Source organism: Meles meles, chromosome 7, assembly GCF_922984935.1.
Source record: "Meles meles chromosome 7, mMelMel3.1 paternal haplotype, whole genome shotgun sequence".
In the NCBI taxonomy this organism is placed as follows: Eukaryota; Metazoa; Chordata; class Mammalia; order Carnivora; family Mustelidae; genus Meles; species Meles meles.
Window position 1 is genome coordinate 15,371,331 of NC_060072.1, and position 26,353 is coordinate 15,397,683.

Genomic DNA, 26,353 nt, shown 5'->3' on the forward strand with positions numbered 1-26,353 from the left:
TGTGTCTTCACTGAGCGTGGAAGGGCCAGGATCTGGCCATTTCCCTGGAAGAGCCCTAACCTTCAGTCTCTTTAGATCCTTTTTGGGGTTTGTTTCTTCAGCGGCGGGAGTCCTAGTTACAGGTGTCCTTGGAGTTGACTGGGAGAAGGTGTTTTTTTCGATCCTCCTGTTTACAGCAAAGTACCCCAAAGTACTTCCAAACCTGAGCTCTTTGCATTACCTTACCCTGGGAGCTAGAATAGCGACTGCCTGGTTGTGTATATAGGGGCGCAGGTGGTGGAGAGGAGCCCGACTGACTGCCAGTTTTAAACCCTACCTACACCCTTATCTCAGAAGTGCCCTGCATCTCTGAGGCCTAAACGGTCTGCGGTTTATCACAAGCACGTGCTGGCAACCGTTTCATTGGCTCACCAGGGAGGAAAGCCCTGGTGTGCAGTGTTGGCTCATTGTCATGGTGTAAGTCCTCCCACCGTAAGTGAACTTAGGTACCGCCATGACATCAGTGAACATGGACTTGGGAAGAAATGTGCAGTCGGACACCCGTGTCACACCTTCTAGACACAACAGATGTGAATGACTTCAGGAGGAGAGATGGTAAGACCTAGTCCCTAGTAACATAAGAGGGAGGAGAAGACTTTTGAACAGCTGTTACCTTTGTTTTATTAAATGTAGTTTGAGGTTTACATAATTTTTAATGATGGTTCTTTTTAACCAGCTTGTAAATTTCCTTAAAATTTGATAGCTCTGGTTCCGTGAGCCGGTTCTAGCAGGTATTCTCATGCTTTTGGATTCCCCTACCCTTGCAGGTTTTCGTTTTTTGATATCTGGTACCTTCTTTCTGTGTCAGTTATCCCTGGTTCATCTGATTTCCAGTTTCTAAACTTTTGTGGGTGGCTCTTTTCTGCTTGTCCTCTTCTGGACTTCAGTCTCACTGTCCTAAGCCTTCCTGAAAAAACATCCTTTTACTTGCATTTTCATCGGTTTCCAGAAGGTGGTCAAGGTCAATGCAGGTTTTCAAAGTACTGTGTTTAACCAGAAAGGTCTGCAGTTAGAATCACTTTGAACTCACTGCACGTGCACGTTTAAAAATATAATTTTTGACTATGTTCTCTGGTTTATATGGACTCTCTCTTTTCTTGACTGTTGAATAGTTAGTAACCTTATATGGCTCACATAGACTTTTAGGATGAAATTTACTTCATTTAATTTTCCATTGCTTACTGAGCTTTTGGTATGAAAATGGATTCCTTATAACACCATGGGTAACTTTTCTTTTAACCACCTAGAAATCAGACATTAATCTATAGTCAAGATTTTAGTTTCAGGGGTCTTTGTTTTGGGTAAAATGAGATAGCGTTTTTAAAAAATCTATCAACATTTGTTTTTCTTTCCTTAGTTCGACTCTATTCCCAGCAAGCTTATCTATCTGGAGGGAGAGGGTGGAGGAGGAGGGAATTAGAATTGTTACAGCAGGAAAGAAGGAAATTCATGTTGAGGTTTTCTCACTTTGAAGACAAAATAATAGGCTTAAAAGTCACTTACTGTGAAAAAAGGATTTTATAAATTCCTTTATCTCCTCCTGCGCTATAACAAGACTCGGATGTCGGTTGTTACTGAAACGCTACTTCATCTCTGTTCTCTGCACAGCTTTGTTGTTTATGGCTCCTTCCTTTAACAGAAAAATACCCTTGTGTTCTTCCACTATGAAGCTAGTTTGGCTTTCTGTTATGTGTTGCTAAGAGCTCTAAGTCTTTTCAGTTACGAGAATTTTTTTTTAAAAGCTTGAACCTTGTGGATCTCCGTTCCACACGATGGCTGTTTTATTAGCAGAATTTTGAACGAGAAAGTCTAGCCAATACAGACAGATGGGCGAAGGGATACAATGAATTCCGTAATGCTTATGGATGAACTTTTATTCATCACATCAAGATATATCTGTACAATATTTGTAAAATGGGAGTGCCCACAAGTCTGAGACATTGTCTATTCAGTGTGTAAGTGATGCTCGGGGACCTCGGGGATTTGTCATTCCTTGAAATAACCTGACGCTCCACACACCGACTCCCAGACCCAAAGACGCTTCTTTCATGGGTTGGCAGCCGCTGCTTTAGATTACCTTCTCTCTAGAGTCCTTTCGGTCAGATTTGAAATGAACTCTGTCTTGCCTTTTCTCCAAGACCTCACTGAATTTATTCCGCCTTCTACGCACTTCTTGACCCCATCCTCCTCTTTCACACTGATCGCCACCGCTGCAGTCCGGGCCCCGCTCGCCCCTGCAGGCACTAAGGCGACAAACAGTTGGTCTGTCTGGTCTCGCTTCCTGCTGTCTGTCCCTCTCCAAGCCGAGCTCTGTATGGCAGGTGTTTCTCGCTGTGTGCTGCCCTTGCCTGAAATGCTGCTACTCCCGTGTCCCATCAGGACAGCCGGGGTACCTTTGTTTCAGTCCTGCTTAGCCGTGCGTGTCCTGCAAACACGTCCTGTGCCTTTTGCTTATGGCCTTTCGTTTGAACCAGTTCTTCCGGCTACAGCAGTGTCCTCCTGTTCACGACAAGCTCGTGCTCAGCTCAGACATCACCTATGAGATTTCGTCAATCAACCCCCACAAGCCTCCTCGGCCATGATAGCCATACCTTTTCCGGGCGTCCTGCAAGCACTTGGGCGCAGGCTCTGGCGATGGACTTCTCGGAATGCGGGCACCGTGGGGAAAGGAACAGTCACGTTCGTATCTCCAAGCGCCTTAGTGCCTGGTACATAGCAGATGCCCAGTAAATGTTTCCTGAACAAACTGGTGTGGGCTAGTATGCTTATGAGGACAGGTCTCTTGCAGACTAGATCCTGAAGAGGAGTTCGTGTATTTTATTATAAAGCCATAGAAATGGAACAAGAAAAACATGTTAAAATTATTTTCCCAGTTCTGTTTTTTCCCCCCATTTCAGTCTCTTTTGACATTTTTTCTCCCAAACAAGGCTTTATTTCGTCTGACTGCAAAAGCATTACATAGCCTGTCATTTACATGGCCATCAGACAGACTCATGTTCGAATTTTGCTATTTAGTAGCTGTGTGCTTGATCTCTTTATGCCTTCGTTTTCTCCTCTGAATAGTGGAGATTATTATAATAGTTCTTCCTAAGATGGCCACGAGGATGAAATTAGTGTCCGTAAAGTGCTTAGCGCGGCACCTGGCGCAGTGATGATTCCCTAAACATGCGCAGCTGAAATTCTGGCCCGCGCGGGAAAGGTGGTCTGAGACCAGGGGTACAGCTGGACTCCTCGGCCCAAGATCATCACCGAGGTGCTTTGAGAAAACCTCAATCTGACTCCGGAAGCCTTGCATAAGAGTCCGTTCTTTAGGCCTGTCTTTCTCAGCCATGGTTCATGTGAACCACAAAGCTCAAAACGGCCAAGTGACTCTTCTCTCCCCCAGGATGCACTGTACAGGCACCATTCCGGATGCCCGGGACTGCTGCCTGACGGTTCGCAATGCTTGATGGAGGACACTGGGGCGCAGGCCTCTCCCCACCCCGTCCCCTTCCAGAAAGGCTGCTCCGCTGCTTCTTGAAGAGCCGGGACAGGGCTCAGCAGTGCTGCCCGTCTTCCCTGGAAACCTCATTTTCTCCCGCCTTCTAAGGACGGTGGATAAAACTCTCTCCCTCACCCATGCGATCTGTTCCTCAAACAGCGTTCCCTGGCTCTTACTCCACACTGTGCTAACCACATAGCCCGTAGTTCCAACAGGTGTCCCCGTCTTTTGAAAGAAGAACGCGTGTCTCTCCATCCTTGTGCGCCCCTCTTTCCTCCAGGATCGCGGTGAAGAGTATTGCCAAGAAATGCATGTCCATGCCTGGACTCTACAGCAGGAAACACTGACATTTTTCCCTTCACACACAGACTTGTGAAAGTCCTCTGGGAACCTTGCTACCGCCAAATGCCTCTCCTCCACGAAACTGTAGATTCTCTGGGCACTTAATCTCGGTGTGTCATGATTGGTGCTGCTGAGGCTTCCAAAGATCGGTGCTGTATGGCAGAGCAAATCTGCGCCTCTTGGAGCCATTCCCATGTTCTGTCGCTCTTCAGTGTTGACGAAGGTCTTGCGGCCTCCCAGGAAGGCAGAGGACACCTTCTTGCGGGGGGCGGGGGCATGATATCTTCTGTGTTAACAAGGAGGAGTAACACTGGGTAGGCAACTAGCAGTGTCTACCGCAATCCATATAATGGAATATCATGTAGCCATTACTTTTTGAAGAATATTTATTGACATGGGAAAATGTTCACAATATATTAAAGAAGAAAGCAGGATACAAATCTGTAAATACAGTATGATCCCAGTCTTGTAATAAAATAAATTAATATATGCATAGAAAAAATACAGGACAGAAATACACTAAAACGTTAACAGTGATTATCTCGGTGCTGGGATTTGGGAGAATTAACTTTTTCTATATTTTCCAAACTTTTCATAAGGAACACATATTCATCTATTACTTTCATCATGGCGGGGGGAGACGTCCATACCGGTGACACGTGACCCCTAGTACTGGGAGGCAGTGAGACCGACGTGGTGCTAAGGGGATGCTCAGTACTTGCGCTGCCTCAGGTGGTGTCCCTATTTATAAAGGAGGGCAGAGAAGCCCTGTCTTGTCTGCCCACCTCCCTGGACCACAGGTGTGGGGAAGGGGCCCCAAGTGTCTCCTGTTACTCTGCAGCAGCATCTTGGGTACCTGGTCGTAAGACGCTGGCACGCCCTGCATCAGAGGACGGGAGGGCTATGGACACATGGGCCCTCAGTGCACGGATGGCCACGGTGACCTCCTCATCCCTGCTGCGGGCCATCGTGGCGCGCATCTGTCCGGGGGAGGCCTGTAGCCCTGGTCTCTGACCTCAGGGATTCCAGGTCCTTGTTCGAAACCCAGTCCTGAGCAAGTGTTCCACTCACAGATCACTCCGGGTCACCTCTCTGCTTATAAAGTTCCTTCAGCTGGTTCTGCTGAAATGGTTATTGCTTAGAACGGCCTGAGAAGGCCTGCCCTGCAGCGCCGCAGAGTCCTGGGAGGCCTGGTGAGGACCCAGGTGGTCAGGGTGGCGAGGGGAGGGAGGTAGGTGTTGGGAGTCAGGCCAGCCAGACTTGGACTCCTGTTTGCTGTGTCACTGGGAAACCGAGGCCTGCCAGGGATGGCCTCTAACAAGAGATGTGATGAGGTTACTTGCGACCAGAGACATGAAAAGCCCAGCACATAGTAAGCACTCAGCAGATGTTAATTTTCTTTGCAGGGGCAGAATGAGGTCCTTCCTCTCCCCCTGCAAATGCTCTCTTCAAAAACAAAGCTTAGTGGGTAGTGCCCAGCGCAGAGAAACTCAGAGTCAGACAAACTCCCTCAAAGCGCAAGAGCACAGCTACTTAGGCAGGACTGTTCAGACACTTTGCGCAGCTGGCAAGATGCTCTTTCCGTGAACATGTCTTCATTTAGGTAAGCGAACACTCACACCAAAGCTGATCATAGAAATTAGAAAAATACTTTAAAAATGCATTTGTAGAATGAAGTAACAAAAATACTTTTTCTAAGCTTTTTTCACATCATCTAAATTTATAAATTGCTGAGTTTCATTTTATTTACTAAATGTCTTTAACTATCTGGATGAAAATCCTGAAGTGTACTGTATTCTTCCTAGCCTTTTATTCTGGAGTATTCTGGACTTACTCAGTTTTGTAAAATAAAGTCCAGGTGCTCTCTCTGAGAATTTGTCTATGGGCCATACTGTAGGTACAGATCTTTCTGGGTTTACCAGTGTCCTTTGGGAAACAGACCGTCCCAGACTCATGAAGCCTGGTGTAGACTTCCTCCTTCCTATCTGGGTTTCAGCTGGCCTTCAGCAGTTTTCTGTCAACCTGCCTTCTATGGAGCAGCCGCCTCATCTGCCTTTTTTTTTTTTTCCTTTTAAATGGGCTTGAAAGACAGATAATTCAATCGGTTAGAAATGTATGCAAATTTTAGTAAAGGGGTAAAAGGAGAGATTCTTGAGGATCTCTCCTATGAGTAAATTACAAGAAACTCTAATGATCTCTTTGGCAGCTCAAAGGCCTTTAAAAACTCCATCCTTGAACCGTTGTTTTGGCAGAGAAGGGATCTCTGGATAAATGACATTTTCCACCAATACATGTACTTTATCTATCCTTAGAAGGGGTATTATGGTGAGATAATGGATGTGGAAACACTTTAAAAAAGCATGAACTCTGAAATATCGTTTGCCCCATGTATCTATAAAGAAACACACACAGATGGCTAAATTGAATCAACCCCAATGTTTTATTTAATTTAAAGTTTTAAAAGGCAGTGGTTAAGCACATTATCTAGTGTAAATATGTATGCGTGTATGTACGTATGAATGCGTACATACATGCATACACACACACAAGGAAACCAACCCCTTTCAGCGTTAGCCACTGAAAACTAGGCCCACTGTCTATTGCAGGATTCATATTCTACTTCTTCATATGACCAATTCTAAAAGTAAAAATAAACAGCCTTAATCAGTTTAACAGTAACTATTTGTGTTTCTTTTTTTTAAATAAATAAAGTTACCATTAAACTGATCACATATGGTAGAAAGGTCGAACACACAAGCGCACACACAGTCCCCAATGTACAACCTGTGACCTATGAATGACCTATATGTACAAATGGGTGCCGCTGACCCCCTCCAGGCCCAGCAGAGGCCACAGGAGAACTCCCAGCACGCCGGGGGTCCCCACCGCTCTGCTGGATTGGAGGACGTGTGTCCCCGGCACCCCGAGTTAGACCTCAGAATGCATGCTCCCATGCAATGATACAGATGGGGGTTCAGTTCTCTGGTACTAGTGTTAAGGTTCATACGGAATAAATAGGCATCTGTAGCTGCCTCAGAACTAAACCATCATTTATAACCCTTTATAGGGAGAAATGTATTCTGAAGTTCTCGAGAAGGGACCTACAAACTTTTAGAGTGTAATCAGTTTGCAGGCCTGGGGCTGTGTGTGTGTGTGTGTGTGTGTGCATTTCCACGTATCTGTACAAAACTGAAATGAAGAGTGGGACTAGGTTTATGGAGCAGCTGCTTGGCTTCCATGTAGTCAGTCCTGATCAGCAAGTCACTTGCCTCAGCCCTTACATGGAGGCTCGTTCTGCTTCTCCCGGGCCTCCGTCTGCTGGAGAGATTCGGAAGAGGCAGCTTTCACAGGCGAGAGGAAGGCCACGATTAAATCTTCCAAGAACCTTGGCGAGCAGAATGGCCAGATTCAGCCAGGGCTGCTTTATCAGATGAAGTCCTTCAGTTCCATACGGATGAAACGGAGCTCCTCTCTGGCCACGGTCAGCCCCTGCCGCTCCGTCCGACTGCAGCTCTGGACGAATGCCTCGGTCTCGCAAAAACACAGGATCACCTCTCAGATATGCTGGACTCTCAATGAGTAAACCAGGTAATGTGTTTCTAGCCAAAGCAAGGGCATAAATGTTTTAGAGAAAAGACTCCCCTGGAGCTACAGAGAAAAGATGCCGATAAAAGCAATATTGAGTTGGGCAGGTGACGCTTTTAGTCTGTGTCAGAGCTGGTCTCTTCGATGACAGAGTACTGGTTGAGTGCTTCCTCCAAAGGCGTTATTGTCCCATCAGGTTTTAGTCCCATTGGTTTAAGCAACTCCTCTCTGGAAAAAGAGATAAAAGAGAGAAAAAAAAAAGTATTCACCAGCATCACACACACACCCCTCCCCCCCGCCCAAATCCACATCCTTTTAAAAAGAAAAGTCTTTAAAAACCAAAGTATTTTTCCTCAAGCTCTCTGTGTGTTTGTAACAGGAAAGATGAAAGGGGCACGGAAAGAAAAAGAGGGAGATAAAAGACTTCATTCACACAGGCCAAACCTACTAAGCCAATTAAAAGTATGAAAAGTCAAGGTCTAAATGGGCTCAGGACAAGGAGCAGGTCTCTTCTGTTTTTATAATTAACTTTTTTTTTCCTTTTGTGGATTCATTGTTTTAGTGAAGTTGAAGCTGCCAAAATTTCATGGGTCCCAGTGGGCCCAGTGTACAATCAAGTGGCTGATTTGATCCGTACGGATTTCATTCAGTGGAATAAATCTGTCAGATCTGGTTTCGCCTCTCCAGCCTCTAGGGATACGTAAGTACTTCTCAATTCAATCCAAGTCAACTGGCCTTCCCCAACTTTCTCCCTCCCTTTGATTTCCTTCTCTCTCTCTTTCCTTCTTCTTTTCTTTTTTTTTCTTTTTTAAACACCACTGCTTTTGTTTGTGGCAGTTTAATTACGGGATTGACAGCCATTTTAATCTCTTCAAAGCTCCCCAACTGCCTCTTTTCAGCTAATCCAATTACATCTACTCCACAAGTTACAGCCTCATCTAAAGATGATTAATTATTGATTAAGTCAATCAAAAAGCATTAGGAAAGATTTATTTAATCTTTTCATAGGCTCTTACTTATTACATGGAGATTATGGCAAATGTACCTGTTGAGTTGCTGACTCTAGTCCTCCTCCCACCCCCGAAGTGTCAGCTGCGTACTTTAAGAGTAGCCTCAAAGAGGCACAGGAGCTGCTTCACGTTCATTTCTCAAGGAAATGGGCATCACCCCCGGAGAACGCATCTATAACCAGGGAGCCGCATGGTGGCAGCTGTAATGCTGGCGGGATCTGGAGTGAAGGGGAACGATAAAACTGCTTTCCCTGCCTCCTTGCTGTTGTCCCCAAGGACAGCACAAAGAAGGGCTCCCTCCGGGAGGACCGGCCACACAGTAGTGTGAGGTTAGAGGCACCCCTGGGGAGGGGTAAGAACAGCTCAGTGGCCCCTGGACACGCCAACAGGAGCCTCAGCAAGCAGCTTTGGCGAGCACCAAAAGACTATGTGAGTAATGGGAGGGCTGCCGGGCTGTGTTGAGGCTCCTGAGTTATAAAGGAGGAGATGTGGCTCCTGGTCCAAGAAATGGGGTCAGAATCAGAGAACTTGAAAGGGCCTCAGAGATCATTTAGTCCAACACCCTTGTTTACTAAATGAGACTGAGTGACTTACCCAAGGTCACACACCTAGTGCCAAGCAGGGCCTGGGACACAGGTCTCCTGCATCCCAGGCTAGTGCTCTTTGCAGTGTACCACATCTGGATTAACTGCTCTAACTGCCCCGCAGGAGCACACTGAGTTCAGCGGTTCAGTGTCTGCTCAACACCTACATGCCAGAAGCTAGGTCGTACACGAGGCAGGGAAGGGAAGAGTGGGCACAGTGGTCCTCGAGGAGCAGGTGAAACACATATGAAAAATAACTCAGAACATAATGGGGTAAATGCTGTCACAGAATCATGAACAAAGAGCTGGCAGCTCCGAAGATGAAGCACAGACCGAACTGCCTGGGGAAGGGAGGGACGGCATCACGAAGAAGGTACCCAGTGCCGGGCAAAGGAGGCACAGAGCATTTGAGGCTAAGGAGACTGTGTAAAGGGCTCTACATGGTCCCATCTACTTGTGTGTTTTGCATCTCTTTTTGGGTTATGTCCATTTCGCTGTGCTCCCATGAAGCTGTGAAAGGGCCCAGTGTTTGGAGAGTGGTGACGTTCAATGAAGGAGGGACAGGACGGTAAGGCTCAAGGGTAATTTGGGGTTTAGCAGGTTAAGTGTCTTAAAGGTAAGAGTCAAGGTGAGGAGTTTGGGTTTTTCTCTGTAAGGGATGTCCCATCTGTTTTATAGGGCACGGTCTCTGACAGCAATGTAGAAGGCGCACTGGACCAGGGAGAACCTGGTGACAGAGAGACCGGTCATGAGGATGTCACCGTACAGTGTGTATGGGACAGGAGATGGGATAGTGGGCTTGGGCTGTGACCCACTGGCAGGGGAGAGGGCCAGTGAAGGAGAGACGAGGGGTGGGGGCGTGGGTAGAATGTCCCTGTGGCCTCCGGCTCAGATGATCAAGAGGATGACGATACAATTCACTGGAGCAAGAACACAGCAGATGAAGCAGATTTTGGTGGGGAGATGCGGACACCTCTCAGGACACGAAGAGCTTGAGGCCCTTGCCTGACAGCCAGGTAGAAATGTTCAGTTGAAAGCTATAAACAACCGTTTGCATGAAAACTTCCCTCTAGCACTGATATATACCCCTTACCTACATTTTTACAACATAGTTGCCTACTGCTAAGTGCTTGTGCTGAAGGATTTTGTGACACTAGACACTACTCACTAATGACGTAAAAGGACAAGGGGGTAACCTGCTGGGAATAAAACACCGATGCAAAAGAAAGTTGAAAGGTCTAAAGGGGCCTGTGGAAGAGGGTCCAGTAAGATAGGGTAGGGAGTGAAGGGTCGGGGTAGATGGAAGAATGACCCTGGATGGGACTAGAGAATCCTACGGAGATCGCCATGAGACGCTGGGTGGATAGGCCCCCCACCCCACCCCGCTACCAACATGACTCCACGTCTGTGATAACAGGACGATGCTGGGCTAGCTACCAGCTGTACAAAGTAGCTCTCACCTTCTCCAGACCTAGGAGGAATATTTTCAAGTCCACTGGTTTCATCCCTGCTCCAGTTTCATGATGGAAGTAATTAACATTACAGAAGTCCCATGGCCAAGTTATAGGAACTTGTCTATGGGATAAAGGAGCCCATATTTTAATTCTCACCTGCAAACTATTCTTCTCAAGCATTTATTTTTTGGGCCCTTTGTATCACCCTCTGAGGGCACCACAGGATGCCTGGACTTCCGGAAGCCTCTGGAGGAGAGGTGTCAGTGATAACTGGCCCCATGACCATATGCATTTGTGCAAGTGATGTAAGAGAGCAATGTGATACACTGTACAAAAAAAAATCGGGAGTCTGGACGTCTGTTTGGAACCTTGGCTCTTCACTTACCAGTTGTGTGATCTTGGGCAAGTCTGAGTCTCAGTTTTCCCATCTGTGAAATGGGGATAGTGGTAATACTAGTTCTACCTACTTCCTAGTGATGATGTGAGGAGTAACCATAACAGAACCAGTGGTGGTAGCAATAAAAACAGTGATGCAGATCAAAGAGTTCTATGAACTGCAAATGAGTCCTAAATATTAGTTGTTGTTATTACTGTGGTACAGTGAAAGGCACACTACAGATTTTGGAGTCGGACAGACCTAGGTTCTAATCCTGGGTCCACCAGTCACTAACAGCGAGACCTAGAGCTCTCTGAACTTCAATTTCCTTATCTGTAGAAATGGGATAGAAATATCCACCTCACTGAATTGTCATGAAGGCAAAAGGTCACTATACATATAAACCGTAATGTAATGGCCAGAATGTAGGTGGAACCGCAAGTTGCATTTCCTGTCTTTATGTGCTTATGGGAGGCTCCCCCCAGCTGGGTACCAGCACTCTGGGACTAAGTGGGGGGAAGAATATTCAGAGGCAAATAAAAGACATGGTCCCTGTCCTCAAGAAGCTTTTAGTCAGTTCAGAAGATAAAACACACACACATTGAACAGTATTAAAAGAATTACAGAACAGCAGATCAACAAGCTCGAGATGATTAACAGGCAGGGCCCTGCTTTCCCTACCTTGACAGTTCATCAATGTACTCTCATTGTAATTAAAACATGTTTAAAGGAAATTTCTTGCCCTGTTTGGGAGTGGAAGGAGAGAGGATGTCTCACAGCTATGTGACTTTTTTTTCTGCAGGACTCCAGGCTTACTTGTCACATTCCCATCTCAACGTTTCTAATCTTCCCTCTGTCATGCAACTAACAGCCCACAAATACCCAAATGAAATCTTTGGTATAGAGACTCACTCCTAAAAGGTCTGATGAATGACCTGGTTATACTAGACTGTTTCACTGAACTTATTCACTGAGTAAGATTTTGTATCTAGATAGCTAGATCAGCAAGATGTGGATGGAGAATGGGAAGCATTAATGAATACCACAGAAATGTTTTTCCACCATCATCTGGTTACGTACATGTGGGAGGGACACAGGAGGAGGTGGGGATGCTGATCACAGGCTCCTTGCAGGAGACAGACTCAGGGCCAGACTGTAATGGCAGGGATGGACATGGATTCATGGGGGAGAAAGGCATCCTAGGAGCAGAAGAATTAGTCAAGCAAAGGCACAGAAGCAAGAGTTAGTTGTGTGCAGAGATTGGCAAGCAGGCTGGTTTGGCTGAGGTAAAGGAAAAAGAAAGCTCAAAACAGATTTGGGGTACAAAAGAGGATCTGAATGGAGACTTTGAAATCCTAGGTTGACAAGTCTGGATTATAGTTACAGAGGTATTTTTGTTTTCTATTTCAAGGGCCCCACATCTAAGAATACTTATTAAAAATAATTCTCATCACAAAGTTTGAAAGCTATGAAACTGTATTGCCCTGACGTTAAAAAGAAAATGTTCTATGCTATAAGTATGCAATTTTCATACCCTTATGTGTCTGCACAGCACCTTGCCAATAGCGGGTCCTTCATTAAGTGTTTATGGACTAAACTGAGTTGCAGTTGATGTTATCTTGTACTTTTCACAGAAAGGGAAGATGTATGGGACTCCTAATAAATAAACCATGATCATGAGAAAAGCTAGATCTTTGAGTAGAAAATTCATTTTCATCATTAATATCTACAAAGTTAGGAAAGATAGTAGCATTCTACAGGAAATTCTGCATAATGCTTTCCAGGGATTTCTTGTTCTCTGCTAGACCATGAGCAACTTGAGGGCAGAGTCCATGTCTTATCTGGCTGCGATCTGCACTATCTAGTATAGGCTGGGGGCACACAGTAAGTGCTTAGTAAATGCTTATTAAGCTATGATACATGGGTCATGGCAAAAATGGAAAATGGTAGAGAACCATTTGTCAAGAATACTTATTTTAATTATTATTTCCCTGATGAGTCTATGTCATTAGACATTCTGATGGTGCAGCAGAAGTCAGGCCCCCTTTGTATTACACAGCCTGGAATTCCCAACGACTAACTAGTGTAGACTCAGCTTCTTACATATGCGGCATCGGGAGGTCTAGATTCTAGTCTCAGATCTCCCTCTAACTTGCTGGGTGTCCTTGGGCAAGTCATTTCCTTCTCAGGGCTTGAGTCTACCCATCTATAAAATGAAGGGGTTGGACAAGATGATCCCCAAGATTCTAAGAATCAAAATATAAGCTACTAATTAATTTTCTTCCATTTAAAAAGCTGCTAGGTGTTTAAGACACTAAAACTCAATGCTGCTAAGCCTTTGTTTCTAATCAAGATATATATTCTAAGCCTAAGAGTCAAACACAACATCCTACCTGTAACTGACCGACACCAAGATGAGAAATCCTTTCTGTAAAACTACTGGCAGATGATTAGAATGATTACAAAAGTAAATCAAAGCAATGGCAAGTGTTACAAGGAAGGATCTAAATTCAATCATGGCCCTCAGTAAATAGGCCATTTCATGAAGAGTTACTGGCCCTAAATATGAAGGTCACATCTAAAAAGGATGGCTAGGTGTCAGATAATATGTACATTCTGTTTAAACGGAGATACTGTATATTGAAATGTGCATCAGGATTAAGATATTCACATAGCAACAACTCCTTCATACTTACCTTCAATGCTATACACAGGCCTTAACACAAGTTAAGACTGCCCTCGTTATCATCAAAAAGTACAGTGATGTCTACTGGATAAAGAGCCCATTCTAGGCACTGTGACAGTATCATGGCGGGCTTCTCATCTGATCAGGCATCTGGCCAGGGAAGAGATAAGCCTCCAAGAATGTTCAACTGGAACGAAACATCATTTAGAAATTTGATCTTACTAAACGATAAGGAACCATAATCTATAAGGGCTTGGCCAGGCACGAGGACATAGATAAAGCACGTCCAAGGAAGGAAATCCTATTTTGCCCAGCCTAACCCTTGGGACTGCTAATAGAAACCAAAAAATACTTTCTTAGATTTGGGGGTGGGGTGGGAGATTATGGGATTTATACCATATTTAAATTTTTCATTTTTTTTTCTTCCCCCAGAAATATTTTAACATTTTCCTGAGCCACCATTCCCCTGTAAGGATGGTCCTCTGCAATGCCTGGGCTTACATAATTTCTCGGAACCTTAGAGAAGATTGCATTTCTTAGGGCTTCTGGTTCCTATATAAGTCTTTCCCCCAGAAATGACAGTGCAATATTGGGGCTCAGACACTAACATACCCAATCGCACGCTATACAATAGGCCAGATGTATATGTGTATAAAACACCTTACTTGACCTGGAAGCAAGAGAATACTCTTGCCCACAGCACATGTTTTTGTGCAATACAAACAAAGCATTCAATTCAAGTGTACTTGTTGAAAACCAGGACATAATTAAGCAGTTGGTAAAATGCATTCTTGTTTCCCACTTGCAGATCTCCCAAGAGTCCCTTCGAATTTACCTATACGAGTTTCAGCTTCCCGCTTGCCACTTAGCTTGATAACGACTCAAAAATCATTCCCTTGTTTTCAAGGGCTCTTCTTTCTTGTCTGCTCTGTGTACTACAGGGCAGTATTGACACATGGAATTAATGACAGGGTCTGTAATGAAACAACAGTCATGCAAACACCAGTCTGCTCTTTTGATAAAACAGCATGTTAGAGACCTATTCACCTCCCTCTAATTGAGTACTGCATAATAGTTCCGATCCTTTTATGTAATATATTTTGTTCTATGATTAGAAAAGAAGAAAGGGGGAAACCTGTGAGGCATTGCTTCCTTCAATCGCCCCCTGATTAATTCTCTGTTTCTAATGAGGGTGGCTGCTATTTAGGCAGGTTCTGTTACATACTTGTTTTGTTGACTTCTGTACAACGTATAACAAAACCCAAGACGGGATAATTGGGAACCATTTCTGTGGTACAGGGATTCCTGCTCTTAATGTAAGGTTGGCTTGGAAAAACCCTGACATTTAAAATTAGCCATTTCATAGTTAATTCCTTTTCACATTTGAAAGATAGAATGAGAAACTGGTAAATAAAGAAAACATTTTTAATGAACACAGAGCTTTTCCAAAAATGCCTGCTGGAGTGGAGCCTGTGCTAGCCCAGAGAAAGCAGCTCTGCAATCTTTGCTCTAATTCCAAGTCTGAGAGTGCATCTTATTTCAAGATTTCTGTGTTCCTGCAACAGTCCTTAATCCAACAAAGTACAGTGGACTGCCTAATAACTTGTTGAGATGCTTACAAGTGTTTATAACCCCTTTTTCTCTTAGAAAAATATTTTAACTTTGGCCATTGCTTAACATGTTGAGTTACATGCTGGGCAAGAATGTCCTTTGGGCTTGGACCCTGATCCTTCAAGTTTTGTGATTTTCCATCTAATGGCTTCCTAGTGCCGACTGGGTGCACTGATCTTTCACTAAGCCACTAACCCAGTACATTTGAAGGGGTATGGTGGCTTTTCCATAGCAAATTTGAGGTCTTCAGGCTGCTTCTTTCAAAATAATTCTGAAATCTTCCCTCAGATCACACCATTGTGCTTTGGGACTGGGTGCAATTAGGGAGGTAAATATGTCGCATAAAAATATCATTTCCATGACAAATGAGTGTGGCATAATGTCCACTACTTTGGACTATTTTCTACTTTACAAAGGTAATTAGGAGTTGCCTAAATAGTCCCAATGGAAAGCCTTTTTAAAGTGATTTAAAGCCTTTTTAATGTGATTGTAGTAAGAATTTGTTAGAATACCTGTAATCATTCTCTTTTTAAAATAATTAAAATAACTTACATTAACATAGAATCACAGCAATTTTACTGGTTTCCTTCATATAAAGGTGTGTGTGTGTGTGTGTGTGTGTGTGTTTAATATCAACTATTTATTTTAGCACCTCACCTATCTTTGAGAAGACCTCAACTATGGAATGAGAAAGCAGGAATACATGTCTTCCAAATCTTAATCCTCTTCTCAGGTAAATATGCTTACTATCTGTCTTTGTGCTTTGCATTTACTTAAAATTTAGACCATCTTATTTAAAATCAGACTGACACATTTCTGATTTTCAAAATAACCTAAGTTCTAGCGTCATAAGACTGAGAATTGAGTCCTGACTATGTCATTAATCAGGTGCCAGATCATGGGTCAGTCACTTAATGATTGGTTCCATTTATTCTTCAGTGAAACCCTCCTTGCCCTATCTAATTCAGAGGGCTGCTTCACTGATCATTGGAGATCATATATATGGAACTACTTTTTAAACTTGAAAGCACTAAATAAATATTAGTTTTTTATCCTCATTTTCTGTTAGAAGATCACATGCAAAGCTTCTAAAGATTTGTGACCTACCTCACATTAAATAGCATGGTTAAAAAAATATGTAGAAAGAGATTAGGGACAGTGCTAAAGAATCAAATTCAGTTTTATCCTTAAGTGAAGGTATTCTTTTTTCTTGGTAATTTCTCTATAGAATTTTTCTGTCATGTTGTCCAAATGAGCAAATAAATATTAATAAGGTCAGCATGCCAACTGACACTGCTGAATAAAGCAGGAGAAACAGGAGTTCTTACGTGCTTTCCCCAATCAGAAAGACTTAAAAGTTGAAGGAGGGTAACTAAGAACACAAACAGCCAGGGACATTCTTAGGTGATGTTTCTCTAATAGATGGAAGCTGTTTCAGCTAGTGCTTAAACCAAGAGCTCAAAGTAGTCATTCCTACTACTGAGGTTGAAGGACAATGATTACCAACAGGCAGTACAAAGGTCACATGAAATCCTACCTGGAGGTGCCCAGCCAGTGGAAGGGCCTTCTATAACCTAAAGATACATAATATCAAGTTTCTCAAATTAATGTTGCCTTGCCACTTTAAGGGTCTATTAATTTAACTGGGTCCAAGTTCCTTTAATGGAACTTCCAGGCAACCTTACAGTGTATTTTGATGTAGAATAGTGCTGCCACACGTAAATATAATGAAAGCTACAAACGCAAACCATATATGTAGTTTTAACTGTAGCCACATTGAAAAAGGTAAAATTGATTTTCATATATTTTGCTAACACAGTATATTAAAAATATTATTTCAACATAAAATCCATATTAAACAATTGAGATATTTTACATTTCTCTTTTTATACTGAGTTTTCGAAAGCCTGAGTTTTTAACCCTATTGGACATCCCAATTCAGACTAACCACATTTCAAGTGCTTAGTACTCCTATATGGCTTGTGGTTACTATATTGGACAGCACAGATTTAAAAGATGTTCTGGTATCCACAATTAAGATCTTTACATTTTTGTACCTACAATATATTTCACAATGCTTTAAAAATAGGATGTTTTGGAAACATACCTGAAAAACATGTCCTTGACTAACTTATTATAAAGGTAGGTATAATCACAATTGCTGATATTTTTGTAAGCAGAGTAACTTATTCATAGGGAAAAAAAATTAGATATTACTTTTCAGTTAGCCCATTCCAGCTTTAATAAGTCTAAAAATAATCTCTGGATTAAAGAGAACTATTCCCGTATTTGGAACCTACATTTATTAAGAAAGCCATGTCCCAAATACTGCACAATGGGTGGCAAATATATATATATTTGATTTATATACACATATATATATAAAAGAAAGAAATGGAAAACAATTACTTAAATTTTAGATTCTGATAGAACATGTAAGCAAAATGGCAATGCACCTTGTTAAATGTGACCGGGGCAGGGTGGGGGGATGGTGCCTGGTTCCAATTAAGGAAGTGAAGGGGACTAGAAAAGTCAAAACAGAATTGAAACTTGAAATATTTTTTCTTGGTTAGTTTAAGCTTAAGCCAATCAATCCTCTCTCCCTTCTGCTGGAGGAGGTGTGTTATTGTACACGAGCTGTATGCTGTAGCTAAGGTGAACGCAATTGTATTAGCTGCACTGGACTTGCTTAACCACACAGTCCCCATTCTAATCTCCCACTTAAGTTGCGGGGGCTTTTTTTTTTTTTTCCCAATTCAAAGAAGGAAAGAGGAGGTGGAGAGGAAGGCAGATTTCATCACCCTTTTCACCTCTGCTCTCATAAAGAAAGCTTCATTTAACATTTTTAATGTCATGGCTCAGGATTTAATGTTTATGATATATATTACACTGATCACTTTAAAGAAATTATGTACCCCAATATTTAAATAAGTCAGTCGTGGGCCAATGTACTTTTATGGAATTCCTTTCCAGTCCTGAATTTTATCATATCTGGCCAAGAAACGGAATTGACAAAGGTGGTAAACCATGTAGGCTATTTTATAGAGCAAAAAACTGGCCTACAGATTTGGGGATCAGCTGTGCTCATTATTTCATCATCACACACTAGGGGAACCACAGGGTACAAGGCACTGTACTAGCTAGACATGATGGGATTTATAGGGTTCAGATTATTTTCAAACTCTTAAGACCTCCAGGTCCACTGCCAACCCCCCTTACCTACATCTGTCACAAATACAATCATTACACACACACACACACACACACACACACACACAAGGAATACTACTGAGTCAGTTGGTATTCAATGGGAAGAAAATGTTTGAGCATGAATTTCTCCGGCGTCCTTGGAAATATAGCTACGATAAAGCTGCCAAGGTAGTGAGCTCCTTGCAGTGGTCGCTATGTCCAGCATGGAGGCAAAGTGGAAATGTAACTTTAGTTTTTGCATTGGTGGTTTTGTAGTTTTGGTAGTGGGTGACATCTATACCCTACACCAGGCTCAGTAACAGTACTTGGCATGACCAACCTTAGTCATCACTTTGGTAAATGCTTTGGCACGGGCCACTGTTGCTAACCACCATCCTGGTGCAGGTCCTTCACATCTGCTCTCCTATGGATGGAAAAAAGGAAGTGTCTAGTGTCCATTCATTGGCCACGTCACCTCCAACCTAGCCTTTACTCACATGCCTTTCAATTCAGGCCCAGGAGAAAATGATTTCATTTTTGAGAAGAAAAGTTAATCAGACAAAGCTACAGTACACTCTTAGCACAATAAAGACTTGGTGGGATGAAGAACATCCTCAGAGTGACAGTTGAGGGAACTAACTGGTAGCACAATGCTGAAGAGGATGATCAGGAAGTGTTCTGGCAAACACTGACTCTAACAGACAGACACAGTAGCACAGTGGACAGAGCAAAGGTCTTGAGTTCTAGAAAATGAAGTTCCTAGTCTCACTTTGGTATGAAGCTAGAAAGAGAATGTATGTGGAAGTGTTTTGTAAACTGTTAAAGGGAAATGGAATATCACAGCATTAGCTTGGAAATATTTGGGGCAATTCTTTGGGTCCTCCCCCAATTAGAAATCTGACAACAGATTATATTAATCAAATAATGATAAAACAACCTGAGCTTTTTGGAAGAAAGATGCAGTATGTGAATACCAAAGGTTTATCTTATCGACAAGAGTAGATTTCTCTCTACCTGGAATGAATGGTCATTTCTCCGCGTATCTGTTAAATACCTTTTAAGCTTCAAGAATCAGCACAAATGCTATCTTCCTTGTGAAATCGTCCCTGATGCATCCAGACAGAATGAACTGCTCCTTTTCCTGGGTGTTTACAGTTCAACATAGACCTTATTTGTCATCATTTTCCATCTACCTTGTATTTTAGAACAGATTATAGCCATTTCCTTCACTAGAATGTGAGTTCTGGGCGGAGCCTGTCACATTCTCTGAATTTCCCTCATCTTCCTAGCACAGTGCCTTGCACAGAGTAGCTGCTTAATAAATGTTTCCTGAATTGTACTGAACTTAGTCTACTTTGGCTCTATGCCATATCTTCTACCTCAAAAAAACTAAAACCCAAAAATCAACAGTGAAGAGAGAGAAGAAACTTAAGACAAACATATAAGACGCATAAAGAATGGCTTCATTCTTTGCATTCCTGCTTTGGAATGCCCACTGCTGATCTCCATACAGTTTTGTCATTGATTATTAGTGAGAGCAAATGTTAGAAAGCACACACACAAAAGCAGACAATGTAAAAACCCACCACACGTCATGCAAAATATCAGTGATTTAGGACTATTTTTAAAGTTGCCTTTCGCTTCCATTTTAATGGCAAAATCGGTACTATCAAAGCCAACACAAGACATACTTGCTTTGTTTTATACATGTGAAATCAGTATCACCTTCAGATTGAGTTGGGCATCTGCTGGGTGTTTCTGGGTGAGTACACATCTTCTTTGAGGCATAGTTTAAATCAAGCGGAAGCTTGGATATTTCAAACTTGACACTTGTGTGTTTATTTGTTGGCAACTTCTAGAATATGTGGATTCCCTTGGGATTAAAAGGAGAAGGACCTAGCACCATCTTCTGTCCCTTGTATAGGGATGTCTTATGAAATGATCTTGTCTTTTTCAGTAAGTCAAGTACTTGGATTCTACTGTATTATTTTAGGCAGTCTTTTCCCCATCTCCCACTTTCCTAGTTTGGAGTTTACTCATTCAAGGTATATAGGCAGTTGAACAACATCTGTGTTCTCTTAAGGCTCATATTATTGGAGTGAAATTTATGAAACTTGCTTACTGTCCTAACCCACTGAGGGGCTCCACATAGGTCCTCATTAACACTTCCCTCTCCAGCTTCTACTAGATGGATTCTTTTGGTTCTCATCGTAACTTTTGTACTTATACCACTGTTTCATTAGCTACATCAGATCCTTTCAGAAGTAGCCAAGCAAAAAATCTCATGTTTATATATTCATTCAGAGTGTGTTATTTTGCTTCCTGTAGGTTTCCCTACAGTATCTTCTCTGATTCTAATTCCTTTGTTAAAGGAACATGTCAGTTCTATATAAAGGTATGGAGAATGTCATTTGCAAACAAAGGTTGTGAGCATAGTTAGCTGTAGATTCTAACCTCTTTGGGAAAGGATGGAAATTTAAAAAGACTAGCTGGAAGATACTGAATTCTAGTCATACTAGCTGTGTAGAAGTGATCTAGATGATGAAGTTGTTTATTTCTGTATAACTACTACCACATTAGCAGCACCGTCAGACTCTGCAGTTCTCCCATATGTCACACTCCTCATGTCAGTCAGCCTTCTGCTCTGCCTTAACCTCTTATTTGTTTCTTTGTTACACCTTCTGGCTTTCCCTGGATTCCAGCTGCTACTTCTTCTGACTGAGGGGTACTAGCCTTTACATATAGCTGCTGTGAAAAAGGAGATGATCAGAAGAAATACACCTTTAAGTGGCAGCTGCCACTGACACACAGAAGCACTCACTCAAGATGGCTTAAAGGAGACAGTGACTCAATGAATGACCAGAAAATAGAGCAATTCAGGCAAGTGTGAAAGGAATTAATATTTTCCAGTATTCCTCAAAGATGACTAGTTGCTGATTAGTATATATTTGACTTAAGAATTTTCAAGACTGGCTATTTTGGGAAGGGAAGGCGGTATGAAGCAAGAAGGGAAGGGGAGATTGTCTTTAGAACCTCTAATTAATATAAGCACTTGCTTTCAGAAAACCCTTAATTTGAGCTATTCCTTTTCACTTTTTCCTGTTGGGTGCATGACATTTTAGAATTCTTGGTTTCAGCAGCAACCCAAAAAGACAGAATTGCCAACTTGCACATCAAAAATGAGGGGGGAAAAAGCATAATGATTTGGAACAAAAACCAAAACAGACTAAAACAAAAAAAAATACAAGAAGCAGCAAAATATTGAACCTAACTCATTGCCTCTTTTTGAAGACAGGGAGGTTAGTTGGTTAAATATCACAATGATCTAGTAGTTACTGTCCTAGCTCTGAGAGTTTAAATGTTTAAGAATGCACATCCAGAAGCGGCACATGTAGAAAAACCATGGTAGCCAAGAGAGATCTGAACTACTGCTGCCCAGGCCACCCTGTTCCAATTAACATGGATTTCCAGAGTTGCTGTTCCATGATAACTCTCAGTAAGAGAGACAAAGAAATAGAACATTTTTTAGAAACCAAGCAGAAAATGGATGGGAATACAATACCTGGAAAGTTTATCAAGCATGTTGACAAGTTTCATGGCTTCATATTCTTTTTGTTCTTCTGTCATTTCATCTATGGGGTTTGGCATTGGTTCCTCTAAATGACCAGTGATAAGATTAATGCTACAAAAAGAAGAAAAAGTTATGCTGTATGTTTTAAAATTATGCTCTTTCTATACTTTCTGGTCCAAGTTGTAAGTTATAATAAGAAAGAGTATAATAGCCAAAAATGGGCAATAATAGCAATTTTGTAGTATAGAACTACTACAGGAATTTTAAAAAATTTACTTTTTCTATTAATTTGCTTTGGGAAATGGGTGGTAGTTTTACTTAAAAAACAAAAAAACAAAAAAACACAAAACCCCAATAGCTGACTTGCCAACTTTTTGTTTTTTTAAAGGCATGGCTGCTTTTAAAAAATGTGAAATTTGATTGGTGCCGTTAGGATAAATATCCTTGGATGCATAGTTTATTAATATAAGGGGACAAATGATTTCAGAGTGGGAGAAATCCATTTTGTGATACAGCATAAAACAAATGTGTCAAAAAAACTGGAAAAATGATGGAGAGAGGCTGAAATCTGAAAATGAAAGCATGCCGATTTATCATCTCAGGAAATTAGTCCATTAGTGAGACCACAGAAGGCAGTGAGTGTTCAAATAATAAAAGATAAAGCAGAAGAACGATTTTAATTAGATTTGATGTGACCTAGATTCAAAAGAAAAAGGAATGAAATCTAACCTACCAAGAGACAGGTATACACCATTTGACTTTCTAGAAATAATAAAGTGCTTAAAATGTGTATGTCCCATAAACTTTGTATGAAGTTCTAATACCAAACAAGCTACTCTCTTAGGTGAAAGCCACACTTATTTATTTTTTTAAAGGAGATAAAAGAAAATTCTTCAATGGCTGCTAAGTTATCTATAATTTAAACATCTTTCTGGAAAAGCAGACAAGAGGTTACGGCATTTTGTTTCAGCCAAGTATGGACAATTTGCAGGGATATTTCATTCAATCATTAAAAACAAAGAGCCTGGGTGGCTCAGTGGATTGAGCCGCTGCCTTCGGCTCGGGTCGTGATCTCGGGGTCCTGAGATCGAGCCCCGCGTCGGGCTCTCTGCTCCGCGGGGAGCCTGCTTCCTCCTCTCTCTCTGCCTGCCTCTCTGCCTACTTGTGATCTCTCTCTGTCAAATAAATAAAATAAAATCTTTAAAAAAAAAAAAAACAAAGAGCAAATTGCTAATAAATTGCTTTCTAGAGTCTACAAACACAAATGCTTTCAGGGGCCAGGTCTGCAGGATAAGCAAGTGAGTGAACTGGTCAGCTATAAACAGTGTGGAGTGTTAGGGACTGGGGTAAACTTGAGGACAGTGCCAGTCTAAAGTGGCAGGAGGTACAATCCTGTGGGCCAAAACAAAGACCTTGTGATCAATTAGGTCCTCTGGAAGCTAGCTTGCAAGCCCTGCTTTAGACTTTGGCTTGGGCAGGTTAACTCTCTACTGACCAGGGATTTCTCATTTGAGTAGTAAAAGGGCTAGGTCACTAGGTACTATCATCTATTACTGAAAGATTTCCTTTTGTTTTTCTACATTCCTCAGAGGGCACATGATATTCAGATTCTTGTGGAAGGACTCAGTGCTCAGCATCCTCAAAAAACCAGATCTAAAACATCTGTTTTAACAGTCTTGCTTAAGACCTACACCTACAGCTATGATTAAAAACTTTTTTTTCCTTCAGAGCAGTGGATCCACCACCAACCTCCCCCTGCCTTTTTTGGAAACAAATGAAATCTACACAGAAAGCCCATACATAAAATAGACAAAGTGGAACTACTCAAGCAAAAGAGGGGATGGGGTGGCCAAGCAGAATGGAGGCCTCAAGCCTCTCCTGTTTGTCTGTACTTACTTGTTTCCTCTTAAGTTTGCCCCTGAGGCACTTTTAGGAACTCTGGGACAGAATTTGAAAGTTCCTAGCAGTCATTCTCAGCTTTGGCTGCACATTAGAAATCACTCCGTAAACTTTAAAGAAAAGGCTTAGGCCTTGACTGAGAGCAACTAAATCTATGTATTTTATTTTCCTGGTGATTCTGATCCTCAATGAGGTTAAAAACCACATAGGGCTGGAGTGCCAACCTCAGACACTTCACCGTGTGCTATTATTCCCTCTTTTTTTTTTTTTTTAAGGTGCTCATAATAGAAGAGAAAAAGGCCTCTAGTTAGTGGTCATTAAAAAAAAACACTGAAATGGGGTCATCAGAGTCCCCAAAAGTCAAGAACAAAGGGGACCCAGACAAGGCTTCAGAGAACTACAGCGTTTTTAAGATGTATGCAGATGCCACACTGAAAATGTAACTCCACCACCCATCTATTATTTGCTTAGGCTTATAACAACAGAATGTTTTCACTGGTTTCTTTTCTGCCACATTCTAAATTAGAAAACAACGAGTCTTATAAATAAATTAGTAAAGGTACTTATTATTAGCACATTCTACTTCCCAAGCAAAGGAAATCAGGCGTTAGAAGAAAGTACAATGGAAGGTAGATGGATTAACTAAGTAAAACACGTTTGATTTGTCTCTTGAGAGAAGGCTCCTCTTCTCAAGTTCAATGGAGGGGTGATTTAAGAAATCAGATCCCCAGACTGCTGTATTCTATAATGACATTAGCACAAGCCACCATTTGCCTTGGGGGTAAAACGTGTCAGGAGGATACACTGGTAAACTCTGTTGTATCCACAATGTAAAGTCAGGACATGAATTCCTGAATCAGGGCACATTTGATTCTTTTTTTGGTACTTTTAAGGGCTTAATAGAAATGACGTCCATTTTCCACAAGCTGACCTCAAGTCCTCTGCTGCTAAAATAATTTAATGGCTTGCTCTGAAATTAGCTACTAAAGTCACAAAATCCTTTGCTCAAGGAGCATAAAAGCAATAGGCAGAAATTCATTCTTACAGAGTAAGAATTTATCAACCTTTACTGAAGCAACACCCCCCACCCCCAGTACACAGATGAATGTACGCAATATCACAAAAAACACAAGTTAGGGCATGAAACTGTGCCACTCTCATAGGAAAAATGCCATTGTGCTCGGGGTCAGGAGGCAAACTTGGACATTGTCTCCCCTCCTGCTCCCCACTTCAAACAAGACTCCTGTGGTTTCCCTTCCCAGAGAGGAAAACAAATAGTCACTGTAACAATGATGTGAGGTTTCATAAAAGAGATTATTTTCAGTTGAACATTCACTTGCTACCTTTATAGAACCTCAGATAATATAGTCTAAGACTTAATTTTATAGGTTTCAGGATCTTGACACTGAAATTCTGGGGTTAGTTTTATCTTGTTCTAAGACTGAGTCTTAAGATGCTTAAGGTACACTAATTGTGGTGGATACTATATTGGGTAATTTTCTCACCCTGTCTGCTCCCCTACCCCGTCTTTCCAGCATTCCAATTCTGTGATTATATATGTCTTCCAGTTAGGTGACAAGAATTATTTAAACTCATTTGTAGTATCATCGAACATTTTGTATTATATAAGGTCATTGTGTGAACTGAGCACAGTTATGGACCTGGTGATGAAGGGATTAAGACATAAAAAGGTATGGGCCTATGAATATATATGCAAAAGCTGAAATATATTTCAAGACTTTTGCTTTCAGATTGTTGCTATACTTGGCCAACATCAACAGTACTAGTCACTTAACAAAAAAGCTATTAAAATTTCCCTGAGCTATATGAAAGTTAACTTCAGTCTCTAAAAAGCAGGGATTAAATTTTACTTTAATTTTACTTTACTTTTACTTTTTAATTTTGATTTAATTTTTTTTACTTTTACTTTTAATTTTACTTTTAACCATTCTGGTTAAAGGAGGGGCTGGAAGGGCAAATCTCTACAGGGGCTAAGCAGGTAAGAATGAAAAGGATCCACTGTTAAACCAGAGGAGCCTACGCCTGGTATGATGGGGACCACCGCCACTCAGCTCCATCAGCCAATTGTCTGCCATGTGAAAATACAGGCTTAGTGTTATTAGAACTCATTGAAAAGAAGTCAGAAATCCAAATTTGCATCATCTGAAATATCTGAATTCTAAATGTCGGCAACTAATTAAGAAGTACTATGTAAAACAGAAAATAAAAACACAGAACTAAATAACCAACGATGCAACACAAGAACTAAATAACCAACGATCCAACAAGCCAAGCAGCAGCTAACTGTGGGCTAAGTTGAGCCTCTGGGTGGACAATCTGCAACCTCTGAAAAGGGATCAGGGTTTTCAGGAAAAGGCACTTGTGAGCCCAGAACCAGGATAGGGGGAGGTGGGGTGGGAAAGCCTATGCAAATAAGGCTAGAAATGTCTTTCCAGGAAAAACTCCCCAGAATACTTGATCACCAACAAAATAATAAAAAGAACAGTAGAAAGTTACTACATCCTT

The 26,353-nt window shown here is 41.8% G+C and overlaps 1 protein-coding gene and 1 long non-coding RNA gene across 8 annotated transcripts in view; one reads left to right on the forward strand and one right to left on the reverse strand.

Annotated features, from left to right (window-relative positions):
• The window catches only part of LOC123947115, a 118,227-nt gene that overhangs the window by 64,386 nt on the left and 27,488 nt on the right, over nucleotides 1-26,353 (forward strand). Inside the window, exon 5 of one of the 2 annotated variants that reach the window (XR_006819704.1) lies at nucleotides 3,425-3,814. The exons of the other annotated variant lie outside the window; for it this stretch is intronic. This is a non-coding gene — a long non-coding RNA (uncharacterized LOC123947115). Of the gene's footprint in view, nucleotides 1-3,424; nucleotides 3,815-26,353 lie in introns of those variants that run through there. 2 annotated transcript variants of the gene reach the window in all.
• The window catches only part of RIC8B (RIC8 guanine nucleotide exchange factor B), a 94,887-nt gene continuing 74,817 nt past the window's right edge, over nucleotides 6,284-26,353 (reverse strand). Inside the window, exons 9-13 of one of the 6 annotated variants that reach the window (XR_006819700.1) lie at nucleotides 21,920-22,039; nucleotides 18,698-18,781; nucleotides 14,393-14,531; nucleotides 13,568-13,707; nucleotides 7,559-7,675 (exon numbers count right to left, since the gene is read on the reverse strand). Coding sequence is in view for 3 of the 6 variants with exons in the window: in XM_046013106.1 (XP_045869062.1) it covers nucleotides 7,564-7,675; nucleotides 21,920-22,039 (232 nt within the window). In the remaining 3 variants the exon portion in view is untranslated. Of the gene's footprint in view, nucleotides 7,676-13,567; nucleotides 13,745-14,392; nucleotides 14,532-18,697; nucleotides 18,782-21,919; nucleotides 22,040-26,353 lie in introns of all 6 variants that reach the window. The other 5 variants (XR_006819699.1, XR_006819701.1, XM_046013107.1 and 2 more) reach the window with 5 other exon arrangements.